Source organism: Hippocampus bargibanti, linkage group LG02, assembly GCF_051943395.1.
Source record: "Hippocampus bargibanti isolate YZ-2025 linkage group LG02, ASM5194339v1, whole genome shotgun sequence".
NCBI lineage: Eukaryota > Metazoa > Chordata > Actinopteri > Syngnathiformes > Syngnathidae > Hippocampus > Hippocampus bargibanti.
Window position 1 is genome coordinate 1,637,826 of NC_142735.1, and position 14,675 is coordinate 1,652,500.

General features: G+C 39.9%; 1 protein-coding gene across 3 annotated transcripts in view; it reads right to left on the bottom strand.

Annotated features, from left to right (window-relative positions):
* LOC148901099 (glutamate receptor 3-like) overlaps positions 1 to 14,675 on the bottom strand; it is a 205,863-nt gene that overhangs the window by 91,541 nt on the left and 99,647 nt on the right. For all 3 annotated transcript variants that reach the window (XR_016118217.1, XM_089019967.1, XM_089019977.1), the window contains exon 7: positions 4,316 to 4,555. Coding sequence is in view for 2 of the 3 variants with exons in the window: in XM_089019967.1 (XP_088876093.1) it covers positions 4,316 to 4,555 (240 nt within the window). In the remaining variant the exon portion in view is untranslated. The remainder of the gene's footprint in view (positions 1 to 4,315; positions 4,556 to 14,675) is intronic.

Sequence of the window (14,675 nt, forward strand, 5' to 3'; positions counted from 1 at the left end):
TCTGTTGATTAGGACCTCCCATTAAGTCTACATCTCAAATCCACGCCAATCAATGCGTGAAGACAAGGCTGCAACACTATTGGGTGAAGTCATTTCTTTCAGGAATGAGAATGAACAAATGAGATAAAAGTGTGATATATATATATATATATATATATATATATATATATATATATATATATATATATATATATATATATATATATATATATATATGATTTCAACAAAATGTCAGAATGTATTATTTGAAATACAGTGATACCTCGGTTTACGAACCCCTTGGCTTACGAACTTTTCGGTTTACGAACGTTAAATTTATGAAAATTTGACCTTGGCATACGAACTTTACCTTGGCATCCAAACTTTTTTTGTACCCGGAGCTGCCTCAATGAGTGATGTGTCGTTCGCAAACGAGCATGTTCTTCTAACAACAAAATGGCAGCCGACTGTTTTTGTCCTCTATTCTCCGCCCCAAGTCTTCGGTTAAAGCCACGTGATTGGTCAAGAACGCAGCAGTGAGGGAGGGTGGTTTAAACAATAAAGAGACAGGCAGACGACAGTGAGAGAGTTTCAACTTTGATAATTCAAAGGCAGAGTGTAGACTGCAAGGTTAAAATATTCCATTTATTAGGCTCTACAAACAACCCGCACAAGCCATCTGTACACTTGATACAAAAAAACTATCAACCCAGCTCAACAGAACACAAATGATGAGGAACTAGATAAAATTACCACAGAGAAAGCACCTATAACGGATCATTCCTCAAGATGGTGAAAGAAGGTTACGTTCCTCATCAAGTGTTTAATGCTGATGAAACTGGCTACTCCATTCCATCAAGCCTTCAACGACCATCACAAAGGTAAATAAAATGGCTTTATTATAGAGTTTATTTCTTTAATTATAATACCATAGCACATGTATTATACATAAACTAAGGCATATTTTGTGTAGTTTTAAGGCTTAGAAAATTAGAAAGTAGAAAATTATGTTTTATGGGGACTTGGGAACGGATTATTCTCATTTTAATGGTTTCCTATGGGAAATTAATTTTTGGAATACACACGCCTTACACACTCTGTCTAGGAACCAATCAAGTTCGTAAGCCAAGGTATCCTCATGATTGGTAAAAATCCAGCCAAACTATCGGAATAAAAGTCAACTTTCCGGGTACATACGCAAGGTTTCTGCTAGCTAACCTGCACACTGCTCATTAGCTTGCACGCTTGCTTTCTGCTGCCTCTCACAGTAGTATATTGATGCTAACGTTAGCATGGCGCTTGTCATAGTGCCACTGACATTCGACTGTTTCATCAATGGTATTGTTTTGTCTCTTAAGTCAAGATCATCCAATCAAAATGACGCTTTCCGCCAACCGGAGTCATTATCCAATCAAATTTGCGCTTTCCGCCAACACAAGCCAAAACAGGAAATGAACAGCGAAAAAGCAAGAAGACATACAGTAAAGTCTCGTTATATCGATATCGGATATATCGATAGTCCCGGTTATATCGATACTATTTCTATGCACGCACTGAGAAAATTACATGCAAACAGGGTTGGATATATCGATAGTCCCGGTTATATCGATATTTTTTCGGACTTCCTTGAATATCGATATAATGAGACTTTACTGTATTTAGTTTTATCTGGTTATTTTGCTCTGAAAAAGTCGAAAAGACGCAGATCGACGTAAAATTCTCGTCCCTATTTATTTCCCTTTGAAGACAGACACATAAAATTGCCTACCCTGTCATCGGATGAACAGGTCGCACCCTTGCGCACAGGTGAAGAAGTTTCAGTCGTAAGAGGATCATTATTTTTGTTGCAAGAAAATGAGCACCCTTTCTTATTTGACATTGGAAATCCCCCCCCCCCCCCCCCGAAATGAAAACTCGAGCGTGTTGACAGGTCGTCCTAAACATGAAGCACTGCTGCGTTAAAACGGAGTCTATTGTCAACCAGGCAATTCAATTTGAGAACAACACAAAAGCCCTCATTTGACGCAGTACAAAGGCGGCACTCCTGCGATTTCGGAAAGGAAAACATTTTAGCGGCAGATGTGACATACCTCATTTCCCAAGACAGACGAGCTACTATCAACATGATTAAACAGAAGATTAACTGACACAAACCAGCCAACTGTTCCAAGTAGCAAAAGATTATTGCTCATGAGACCGCCATTTCATCAAGTGTTATGTGTTAATACTAAGCTGAAGATTTATTTGTACTGATTTGCATAATGTTGCACTACCGTACACAGTGCTGCGTTATCACTTCAAGCATTACAAGGCTCTTAGAGAGTATTACGGCACAGCCTCTGCTTACACTTCTGAGCCACTGCAACATTTATTGTGACTTGGTCACTGTTCACCGTCGCAAGCGAGGCTCCGGCAGCAGTGCATATTCTGCCACCTGGCATACATTTTATCCTAATGTACCCCCGAAAGACTGGATTCCTGATCCACTCATTTGTCGGTCCCATAATAGCAAAAGCACTCCACTTGATAACGAACCAAGTCTGCACTCAAAGAAAGGTGGTGACAAAATCTAGTCCGCCAGCCACCGTGGCGTGCCGACTCATGTTACATCCCGTCTACCAGAAAGATTGTCCCAACTGCCGGCAGGAGACGCAGCTATCCATGACAGACATCTGAATTCAGCAGCCGTCTGCCAAGCTATTTATTGAGAGTATATGCAAACTTAAGTGATAAAATAGTAAAACATAGTTTTCTTGATTAGAATACCACGCCCCTGGAACGTTCTGAGCTGTAAGCAATAAAACATTGTCTTTTCCATGAGCTGATAAATTTGTAACCTGGCTAATGAGCCCTTCCTGTGCAGGATGTTCAAGTCGTAAATAACTTTGGTGATAAAGGAGTATCCCAAGTCCTAATTTCTGTGTAAGGCCAGATCTCCTGGATGAAGATGGCAGTTTAACTTGCTGTGTCTGTTGACCTGATTGACCCCAGGTTGTCTGTGCTTCAATCGTGTATTCAGTCTCACATGTTGGCTAAGCATACAACAGCATGAAACTTTTAAATATGATAACTTCTTATTCGGTTTAATCTCTATCATGTACCAAATTTTATTCCCCGTTCTCAATGATAATATTCAATCCATTGAGCCAACGATGACTTTTCTGTGACCCTTATACCATCATTTGCGGACTACAGAGCGCACCTGATGATTAACCTCACCCAGTACATTTTTTAAAGGAAAAACTATTTTGTGCAATACAGTGAGACCTCGTCTTACGAACACTCACGAACTTTTCGCCTTACGAACATTAAATTTGCGAGAATATAATCTTGGCACACAAACTAGTTTTCGGCGGATGAACCAAACCACACAGCACCACGGTGGCTGGCGGACTAGTTTTCAGAGGATGAACACCAAACCACATGGTCGAACAGTGCCACGGTAGCTGGCGGACTAGTGTTTGTCACTAACTTTCTTTAAGTGCAGACGTGGTTTGTTATCGAGTGGAGTACTTTTGCCGAAGAGGACACAAAAGAAAATTATGGTTGAGCAGATGAAAGAGATAATCGAAAAACACAAACAAGGTGTGCGTTTGAGTGACTTAGCGTCCCAGTACCAGTATGCTAAGTCAACAATTTCCACCATCTTTAAGAACAATAGTAGCCAAAATGGAACTGTATAGTGCCACTTAGCAGTTTTTTTGACCACGATACTAGTGCAGCGTGTTCTACCAGAAACAAATTCCTTGTGTGTTCTACATACTTGGCAATAAAGATGATTCTGATTCTGATTCTGAACAAGGAAGCTATTAAGGGTGTTTCTATGTTGTCTAAGCAATAGGTTGAAAAACTTCTGTTGATTTAGATTAACGAAAAGTCACTCGCAGGGAACCGTGTGAGAGAGGGTATAATCACAGAGAAAGCACGGTAACTTCACTCGGATATCATCAAGAGGCAACCTGGAAGTTTGTCATCCATTGACAAATAATATCACAAAGGTAAATAAAACGACTTTATTATACAGTGCAATTGATTTCTTTTATTACAATACAATAGTACATTTATTATACATAAAACAAAGTAGATTGTGTGTGGTTTCAAGGCTTATTTAGTAGAAAATTATGTTTTATGGGGACCTGGGAACGGATTATTCTCATTTTTAATGATTTCTTATGGGAAATAAATGTTTGGCAGATGAATCTTTTGCTTTACACACACTTTCTGGAAACCAATTAAGTTCGTAAGCGGAGGTATCTCTGTAATTATTTTTCCAAAGGTAGTTACTATTGCAAACTATTTGATGAAAGATCCGGTTCTCACATTGTTTGTCTCTTACCTCGGTCTGTGTCGTAGAGGTAGACAAATTTCTGCCACTTGTAGTGCGAGATCAGACTGAGGACTGCTCCTCGGAGTGCAGGACGCATCTGGATGACAAACTGCACCTCATTGTCGGTGGGATAACTGGGTGTGACGAAGGAGGTGTGCAAAGCTCCGCAGAATGACGTCAAGGTGTTCATGGATTTTTTGTCGTAGAATCCGAAGATGGCGTACACTCCGCGGGAGAACTGGGAACAAACTGCAAGAGAGTGGAAAGGTGCCGGGGCATGAGAAAGGTTAAGGCGTGTGTTGGCAAAATGAACAAATGAGCGTTTAAAAACTGACGCCTCATCGCTTCGGGTACGAAACGATCGATTGGGTCATTTGAATCTCCACTAATAGCCAATTAAAGCGTCATATGATCGCTAGTGCTCCTCCGTACACTTGATGCGCCTTGACAGCAGATACGCCTTGTCTTCGGATTTTTCTGGAACACTATATTGCTCTTAACTCATTCAATGCCATTCCCAAATTTATTCGGGAATTGAAAAGCATTACGTGGAGGGCCGTTCTCAAATTTGTTCATGTTTTGTTTTTTCTTGCCGAGGGTGGGGGGATTGCAGTGCTGGTCAGACCTCTGGCAATGTTTTTCCCTCCCACGAGGGGGCGGAATTTGCCTTTTGTACAGCCGCCCCCATTTCAAGCTCAAATAACCCCAGACCCATATAACTTAGGAAGTATCCCTTTTGTATGATGAAAGAAGAGAGTCTAAGGTTTTTTTACACTGTATTGAATGTTTATGTAGTCCTAAAACTCAATATTCTGCGGGTCCTGAAATTCCAGTGACAATGACAAAAACCCTGGCACCGGAGTGGTCAAATTTTTGCACATGTCTGGCAGTGAATGAGTTAAAATCATATGATAGTCGAATCCCATCATGTATCGGGCATATGTATCAAACCATGTTTTAGTTTAGCAATTGTACTTATACATATTTGCATCAAAATAATGACAGTCTACTTTGATACTTTTAAAACCATTTTCAATATGCGGCAAAAAGTAACATCTTGACAAGTTGAACTGAGTCAGAAACCAAAACCCAGAAGTGCCTTAAATTTTGGCTTTGTAATATTATGAATAATAATAATAATACATTTTATTTCAAGCGCCTTTCAAAGCTCTCAAGGACACTTTAGACTTTAGAGTTACAGACAAGCATAGATACAACAATAAATAAAATACAATTAAAAATAGAAACAAGAGATAGAGCTCCACAGAAACTTCCGTACACTGACTTCCGTAATAATGGAGTAGGTGCACACACCTTACTTATTATCAAGTGAAAATGTAAGCATGTAACACCCAGTACAAACCAATACAGGTTACTTACACAAGCCTTAAAGGACAACCAACACCATTTTTTTGTTTCCTAACTGACATCAGAAAAATGTTTTATAGCATCTAAAATACCCAAAACATGCAGTATGATATTTTTAGTCAAATGCAAAACACCAATAAAAATGACTTAAAGTGTCCAGAATCTGCCACAAGTCAGCTCGAACTATTTGAATCATATTCATAACTGGATGTGTAACAAGAAAGCATATTCTCCGAATCTGTGTCACGGTTTTGCGAGGTGGTGATGGCGGGTGCGGATCCCAAAAAGCAGGCAGGAGGGAGCAGGAGGTTGTTTGACAAATTGTATTAAAATAAAGGTCAGCAGAAACAAAATGTAAAACATCAAAATCATCTGAACAGAAAAAATACAAAGTAGCAAAAGAAGACCAAAAGTAAAAGTCCGCCAAGGTTAAACAAACACATACACAATGCATGCAGCAAACAAGCAGCAAACAATGAACCGACACCGGATGGTCGTGCCGGGTGTCCTTTTAAGTGTCAGTGATTTAACGACCAGCACCTGCGAGGCTGCAGGCAGGGCTAACGTCGCTACCCGTTGGTCGCCAATCTGATCGGGACGACCAGCACCTGTGATCATGACAATCTGAAGCCATTGTTTTGATTCACTAGCAATGCAAGACGTCTTGGCGTGACTTCACGAACTGGGGGCGGGACTTTCTGAAAACGGCTAATTCGCAGCTCAATTTTTTTTGCAGATTTTGGACACTTTAAGTCATTTTTCTTGGTGTTTTGCATTTGACTAAAAATATCATACTGCGTGTTTTGGGTATTTTAGATGCTATAAAAAGTTTTTCTGGTGTCAGTTAAAAAACAAAAAAGTGACGTCGGTTGTCCTTTAAAGTTGCTCCACCAATGGCACTCAGTGGCTCATCCTCTCAAATTCCCTTCCCTGCCTATGTGTCCCACTGCAGACAGCTCGCCCAAGGTGCAACTCATTCAGCAACACTCCCAGAAGTGCAACTACTGTAAGTGACTCAACGGATGGACCGCAGTATTTTCACAAAGAGCTGTTCTTATCTTTTCCCCTGAAAAGAAGCCAATGGTTTCCTCAGCTCTCTCTTAATTTAGTCCAGTTCTGACACAGAGTATGTCCAAAGGGACAGAGGGGTCTGGCGGCATCTTTTTCCGACCTAATCCAGATGTCCTCTGCTTATTAGGTCAGCTTTGAGTGCTACTGATCTTCAATCACAGATTGTGGGATGTGATATGACTCTCACACCCACCTTTCAATGTCACACAGCATTATTGTAGTGGAAGGGTTTGTGATCCCATGAGCAATAGTGTGGTGAACAATGTTCAGAGACATGCTCACATTCTGGCAAGGTTTTAAGTGAGGGGGAAATTGGGCAGTTTACAGACACACACACACACACACACGCACACACACACACACACACACTCCTGTTTCAATGGTTTTGTGAGGTCCGGGTAACTCCAGATAAGGAGTGAGGACCACCGTTGCTGATAAGTTTAGAGAAGAACTAGTGTTACATTTGAACACTAAATGTCGCCCCATTTCCCACTTCAACTTCTTTAAAAACAAAGCAATAAAAAGAGGACTTGAAACTGAAATAACAGCAGGAGTCAAGTTTCTGACTGGCTACATTCAAAGTCCTCACCCCTGTAGTTAATTTGGTTAAAATAGTGTTTTACTTTTTGTGGTATGAACTTTTTCCTCTCATTAACCACGCTCACACACACACACACACATACACAGTGAGTAAAAAGTGTGTATCCAAGTGAAATGAAAATACACACCAAAAAATCATTTTGGGTGAATTTGTGAGGACCTCTCTCAAACTTGAAAAAAATCATTTTGGGTGAATTTGTGAGGACCTCTCTCAAACTTGAACAGTAGCCAAAATGGAACTGTATAGTGCCACTTAGCAGTTTTTTTGACAACGATACTAGTGCAGCGTGTTCTACCGGAAACAAATTCCTTGTGTGTTCTACATACTTGGCAATAAAGATGATTCTGATTCTGATTCTGATGATTCATCGATTGTTTCAAATATGTATGTTACTTAAGAACATTACAAAGACAAATAATTTGATCTTCATTCAAGGCAACTATCAACCGAGCTAATCAGAACACAGTTGATGAGGAACTAGGTAAAATTATCGCAGAGAAAGAACCCACAAGGGATCATTATTAAAGATGGTGAAAGAAGAAGGCTACGTTCCTCATCAAGTGTTGCGAATGAAACCGGCCACTCAATTCCATCAAGCCATCAACGAGCATCACAAAGTTAAATAAAATGACTTTATTATACAGTACAGTTTATTTATTTAATTATAATACCATAGCACATTTATTGTACATAAAATAGGGTATATATTGTGGAATTTTAACGCTTAGAAAATTAGAAAGTAGAAAATCATATTTTATGGGGACCTGGGAACGGATTATTCTCATTTTAATGGTTTCCTCTGGGAAATTAATTTTTGGGATACACACTTTTCACCTTACACACTCTGTCTGGGAACCAATTAAGTTTAACACGTATTAACACGTAACCCGGAATGAGATAATGAAAACCGTAGTTTTTACGGCAAAACCGGCGTAGTTGTCAGGTATGTATAAGTATACTAAACTTGCGCGCCTCTACATAAACAATCCTTTGTGACATACAGCGAAAGAAGCCTTCACCGCTGCTATAAATGGACTTCAACCACTGTTAGTGTAGCACGACATACAATTAATGGAAGCCGTGTTATTGATTTTCAATGAAGCTGACGTGTACACAAATCTTTTTTTTTTTGTTTTCTTACTCGTATCCACTAACAAGCGCCAACACACGCTGGGGCTTCACAGGTGTTGGCATCCCGCAGACGGCATTCACAGTTACTTTGGAGAGCCTTTGAGGGAGACTAGCGATGCTGTTGATCACTAAGCCTTAAAGGACAACCGACATCTCCGGACAAGTTGTGTCCATAATTTGTAAAATGGCTTCAAATGACTTCTACTGAGCGTATTTTAATAAGATTCCACCGCATATAGCTGTATTTTACGTTTTAAGACTCGCGCTGAATATTCCGGAAGTCTTGTTTTTGAGTTGGTGACGAGTCCTCACGTTACGTCACTGAAGGAACGCCCCTGACCGAAAAAATGACACATTGTAGCAGTTCTTCTATCCCGTCAATGCATTTTGCCGTACTTGTTTGGTCTGAAAACTTCGTGTTGCACCAAAAAGAGGCAGAAGAGGGTGACAAAGCTCCGTGTAAGGAATTAATCAGCTTGTGGAAACGGACTGATTAATTCCTTACACGGAGCTGGCCGCCATTTTTCTGCCTTTTTCTTGGTGCTACATTTCCCCCCCCAAAATGTCACGGAATAAATTATTTAATCGATTGCAAACATGTATGCTTTCCTCTTCAGAAGTATTTGAATCATATTCATAACTGGATGAGTAACAAGAAAGTATATTCTCCAAATCTGAAGCCATTGTTTTGTATTCTAGAGCAAGGAAAGACGTCTTGGGGTGACACCACGAACAAGGGGGCGGGACCTTCTGAAACTGGCCACTTCCGGGTTCCTTTTTTTGCACATTGTGGATACTTTAATTCATTTTTATTGGTGTTTTGCATTTGACTAAAAATATCATCGTGCAAGTTTTGGGTATTTTAGATGCTATAAAACGTTTTTCTGATGTCAGTTAGGACAGTTAATGGACTCACTTGAACATGAGTTCCTACATATGGAAATTCCTGCCGCCAGGGGGGCGTAAAAGTGTATTTATGTGTTTGCCTCTGTAAAATCTTGAACGTTCCATCATTTCTTTCTCCTCACCTCAATCCCCCCGGCCTTTATTCTGACCTCTCCTTTTGTTGAATGTCTTTTGCCTCAACCATCTGCTCCTGCCCTGAAGCAAACTACCTCTTCAAGTGTGCCACTATCTCTCTTTCTCTCTCCTCAGCCGAGTGCGTTTCACTTGTCTCATCTCACATATCAGTCTACTCCATCGGTGAAACAGACGGTAACTGGAATCTTGCATTAAAACAATAAAAATAAAAAAATGATGTGTGCATTCTGGGTGGAAAAGTGGTTAACTCATTCACTGCCAATTCACAAATTTATTCAAGAATTGAAAATATGATGTAGATCACCATTCCCAAATTTGTTTGGGTTGTGTTTTTCGTATTTGGGTGCCGATAAAGGGCTGGCCGTGGCCTCTGAAAATGTTGTCTTTTCCACAAGGTGGCAGCATTTTCTTTGTATCTATGTTAGCGCTTTGTTCCAGCTTCAGCTGTTGTTAAAGCACTACATAAACCAATATGTATGTACTGTTTTGTATTTTGTAAAGCCTCCCTCATTTCAAGCTCATATAACTCCAAACCCATATCATTTAGGAATTAGCTCATTTTTTTTATGATGAAAGAAGAGAGTCTAATGCTGCATTAAATGTTTATGTCGTCCGAAAACTCAATATTCTGTTGGTCCTGGAATTTTAGTGACAATGACAAAAACCTTGGAAATGGAGTGCACACATTTGCACATGTCCGTCAGTGAATGAGTTAAATGACAACCGACGCCTCCGGAAATGTTGCGTCCATAATTTGTAAGATCACTTCAAATGACTTCTACTGAGCGTATTTTACAAAGATTCCACCGCATATAGCTATATTTTACGTTTTAAGTCTCACGCTGAATATTCAGGAAGTCTTGTTTTGGAGTTGATGACGATGCCTGACGTGACGTCACTGAAGGAAGGCTCCTGACCGAGAAAGCAACACACAATGCATTTTGGGTACTTTGTTTGGTCTGAAAACTTCGTGTTGATCCGTGTTGAAGGCGAAATTAGAAGGAAAAAAAATATAAATAAAGCAATGGTGAATCGTTGTGTGTTGCACTAAGAGTACTATTTGATACTAGTTGACACAAATTCCCAGCAGACAAATCAGCCCATTTCCAACAGAGCTCATACACCATCTTGTGCATTTTCTGGGCGCCACTTTGGAGTCCAGATGCCTCAAAATGGGACGGAAGTACTTCTTTAATCAATTGCAAACATTTATACTTTCCTCTTCAGAACTACAGTAAAGTCTCATTATATCGATATTCAAGGGAGTCCGAAAAAATATCGATATAACCGGGACTATCGATATATCCGACCCTGTTTGCATGTAATTTTCTCCGTGCGTGCATAGAAATAGTATCGATATAACCGGGACTATCGATATATCCGATATCGATATAACGAGACTTTACTGTATTTGAATCATATTTATAACTGGATGAGTAACAGGAAAGCATCTTCTCCGAATCTGAAGCCATTGTTTTGATTCTCGAGCAAGGCAAGACGTTCCTGCGTGACGTCACGAACAAGGGGGCGGGACCTTCTGAAACTCGCCATCTCCAAGGTCATTTTGAAGTAGTTTTGGGACACTTTAACTCATTTTTATTGGTGTTTTGCATTTGACTAAAAATATCAGCCTTCGTTTTTTGGGTATTTTCGATCCTATAAAACGTTTTTCTGATGTCAGTTAGGAAACAACAAAATGGTGTCTGTTGACCTTTAAATAAAAATGAATTAAGAGTTGCCCGTGGAAGAGGAAAAACAAAAGCTGAAACTGTCCCCACAGCTCATGGAAGAACATTGTTTCGTCTCTAATCCGATGATTCCTCGAGGTGTCACCTTGAATTTCAATCATAGTAAATTACTCCGACAAGCGCGACGTCAGGGCCAGAGCCTGCGTGGGGTACGGAGAAATCCAATGCCACCAAGACACGTCATCCTTTTTGCCCGTTCCTTTCGTCTCTAATCGCATTTTCTCGTCGAGTATAGCTAACCAACCGCTCTTCCGTCTCTTCCATCCCATCTCCAGTTCACTGGTCAAACACATACAGTTGCACGCCGCCCTCATTCCCGTCCCATAATCAGGACACTCAGTAGCGCTACAGGGATGTTACATTTCCTGCATCACTTGAGATGACTGGATTGCTAGCTCAGATGGACACGCGCTAATCTTCAGGCACTTTCTTCAAGAAAAGAAAAAAAAACATCTTCACTATACTTTATTTAGACCAGGCTAACCTTTTTTTGTGCACTGCCATGGGATGAGCACAAAGGACATTAAATGTCAAAGATGATTGCATCTTTTTTAGCTATTTTCTTTTTCATAAACGGCACCACACAGCAGGGGTCGTGAACCTTTTCATACCGAGAGAGCCATAAAAGTAAAATATTTAGAAATGTTTTTCAGCGAGAGAGACACACACATTCCTGTTTCAATTCTTTTGTGAGGTCCGGATAACTCCAGATAAGGAGTGAGGACCACCGTTGCTGATAAGTTTAGAGAAGAACGAGTGTTCCATTTGAACACTAAATGTCACCCCATTTCACACTTCAACTTTTTGAAAAACAAAGAAATAAAAAGTGGACTTGAAAGTGAAAGAACAGTAGGAGTGAGGTTTACATTCAAAGTCCTCACCCCTGTGGGTAATTTGGTTAAAATATCGTTTTACTTTTTGTGGTATTAACTTTTTCTTCTCATCACACACACACACACACACACACACACTCACATTAACACACACAGTGAGTAAAAAGTGTGTGTATCCAAGTGAAATGAAAATACACGCCAAAAAATATTTTTGGGTGAATTTGTGAGGACCTCTCTGAAACTTTAACATATGCATATATAGACCCCGAGAAGCCTTTAGAATGAAAAACTTGTGAGGACCGGCCAAAAGGTCCTCACTTGTCAAAAAAGTCCTCACTACGTATGGTATAAAATGTTAGTGGTCCTCACAAGACTAGTCATACAGACAAACACACACACACAGACGACGCACAGCCACTTTTCAACAAAATGTTAGAATGTATTATTTAAAATAACTTTGTGATAGTACACATCCTTAATATGAATAGTTTTCTGTTCCTCATGATTGTTAAAAAAAATCCGGCCAAACAGTCGAAATCAATGTGAACTTGCCGGTTCCATACGCAAAGTTACTGCTAGCTAGCCTGCACACTGCTCATTACCTTGCTTTCTGCTGTCTCTCGCAAAAGTATATTGATGCTAATGTTAGCATGGGGCTTGTCAAAGTGCCGCTGATATTTAACTGTTTCATTCCTGGTATTGTTTCTAGGTCAGTATCATCCAATCAAAATTGCACTTTCAGCCAACCTAGGTCAGTATCAGCTAGCTATCCATTTGCAATCCATTAGCTATTTAGCTGACTGGCTAGCTGTCTATTGGCTTAATAGTTATCTAGCTAGTTATCTATTAGCTAGCTTGCTAGCTCAATTTCTGTCTATTTGAGTTACTTCAGGGTTGAGTGAACGCTGGCGCATGTGGCTGCCGCTGCTCACCAGTAGAAAAATTTATCCTGTGACTATAAAGTGACCTTGAGAGTTTTGAAATGCGCTTATAAATAGAATGAATCATTATTATTATTATCACACTTTGATGCTCTCCTCTTTCATCTGGAACTGCTTTTTGTAACAAAGATGGTACAGAAAGTGCTTAAGAATGAATGTCTCTCTGTGTCTTTGTGTTGTCATGTTATGTGTTATTTGAGACGGCTCCGCGAGAGTGGCTGCCTTTTCAGCAGCTCCTGTATTTTGCTTTTCTACTTTCATTTCTTTCATAATTTTGCTGCTGTGAAATGTAAATTTCTCTACTGCGAGACTAATAAAGGCAAATCCAATCCAATCATTATCATTATCATCATCAGCATTAGCATTACGATTAGCATCCAATCAAAATTGCGCTTTCTGCCAACTGCAGCCCAAATAGGAAATGAACAGTGAAAAAGCAAGAATATGTATTCAGTTCTATCGGCAAGTCAGATGCAATCATCAAAAGAGCCATATACATACAGTGAGACCTCAACTTACGAACTTAATTGGTTCCCAGACAGAGTGTGTAAGGCGAAAAGTGTGTATCTCAAAAAAAAATTCCCATAGGAAACCATTAAAATGGGAATAATCCGTTCCCGGCTTTCCATAAAATATACTTTTCAACTAAATAAGCCTTACAACTACACACAACATACCGTATTCTATGTATAATAAATGCGCTATTGTATTGTAATGAAATAAATACACTGCATTGTATCATAAAGTCACTTCATTTACATTTGTGATGGTCATTTATGGCTTGATGGAATGGCGTTGGAGGTCAAAGGGAATTGCTGTTTGGAAAGAGAGGCGCATTACATGAGGACTGTAATTAAAGAAATAAACTGTGCTGTAAAATAAAGTTTTATTTACCTTTTTGATGGTCGTTGATGGCTTATGGAAGGAGAGTCACCTTCCAAAGGACTGTTGGTAACTTAACCTCTGGTGCTGTTCGGTCGTGTGCTTCCACCGAAGATCACTCCGCCAGCCGTGGTGGGTGTGTATTATGAAAATAGTGCTTATTATAAGGTTTAATTTTCATAAATTTGACGTGACGTAAGGTGTTTGTAAGTTGAGGTCTCACTGTATGTCTCGTGAGCCATATGTTGCCGACCACACCCTTATAGCTTCCATTGTATGGCTCTTTCTGGTGATCCGCATGTAGCTCTGCAACTCCCCACCCCCCACCACACTGCGCTTATACAAACTTTGGGACCTGCCCTGAAGAGGGGATGCTGTCAGTAGCAGATAGCTTCTAAGTGCCCTTGGGGGGAGTGGTTGCATTGCATCGGCTTCAAAGTGTAAATGGCAAAGCCGCCGTGAAACATTAAAAAGAAGATGTCACTCGTCCTTGCTGGATCAGCCTCTAACGTCGGTTTCCGTCTTTTTTTTTTTTCTTTAATATCTATATTTTATGCATATTCATATTTTCAGAATTAACTCTGAGTGAACTCGCTTGATAAGTCCCCTGTTTCTCATTCTTTCCGGGCAATTGCAATTAAGGACTTGAAAAGAGCTGTTGAAAATGTGTGTTTGGATGTGACAATAATATTTCCTTGAAATATAGTGCGAAAAAAAATCCAACGAAGGGTGAACATAACACCGTGCTCACTC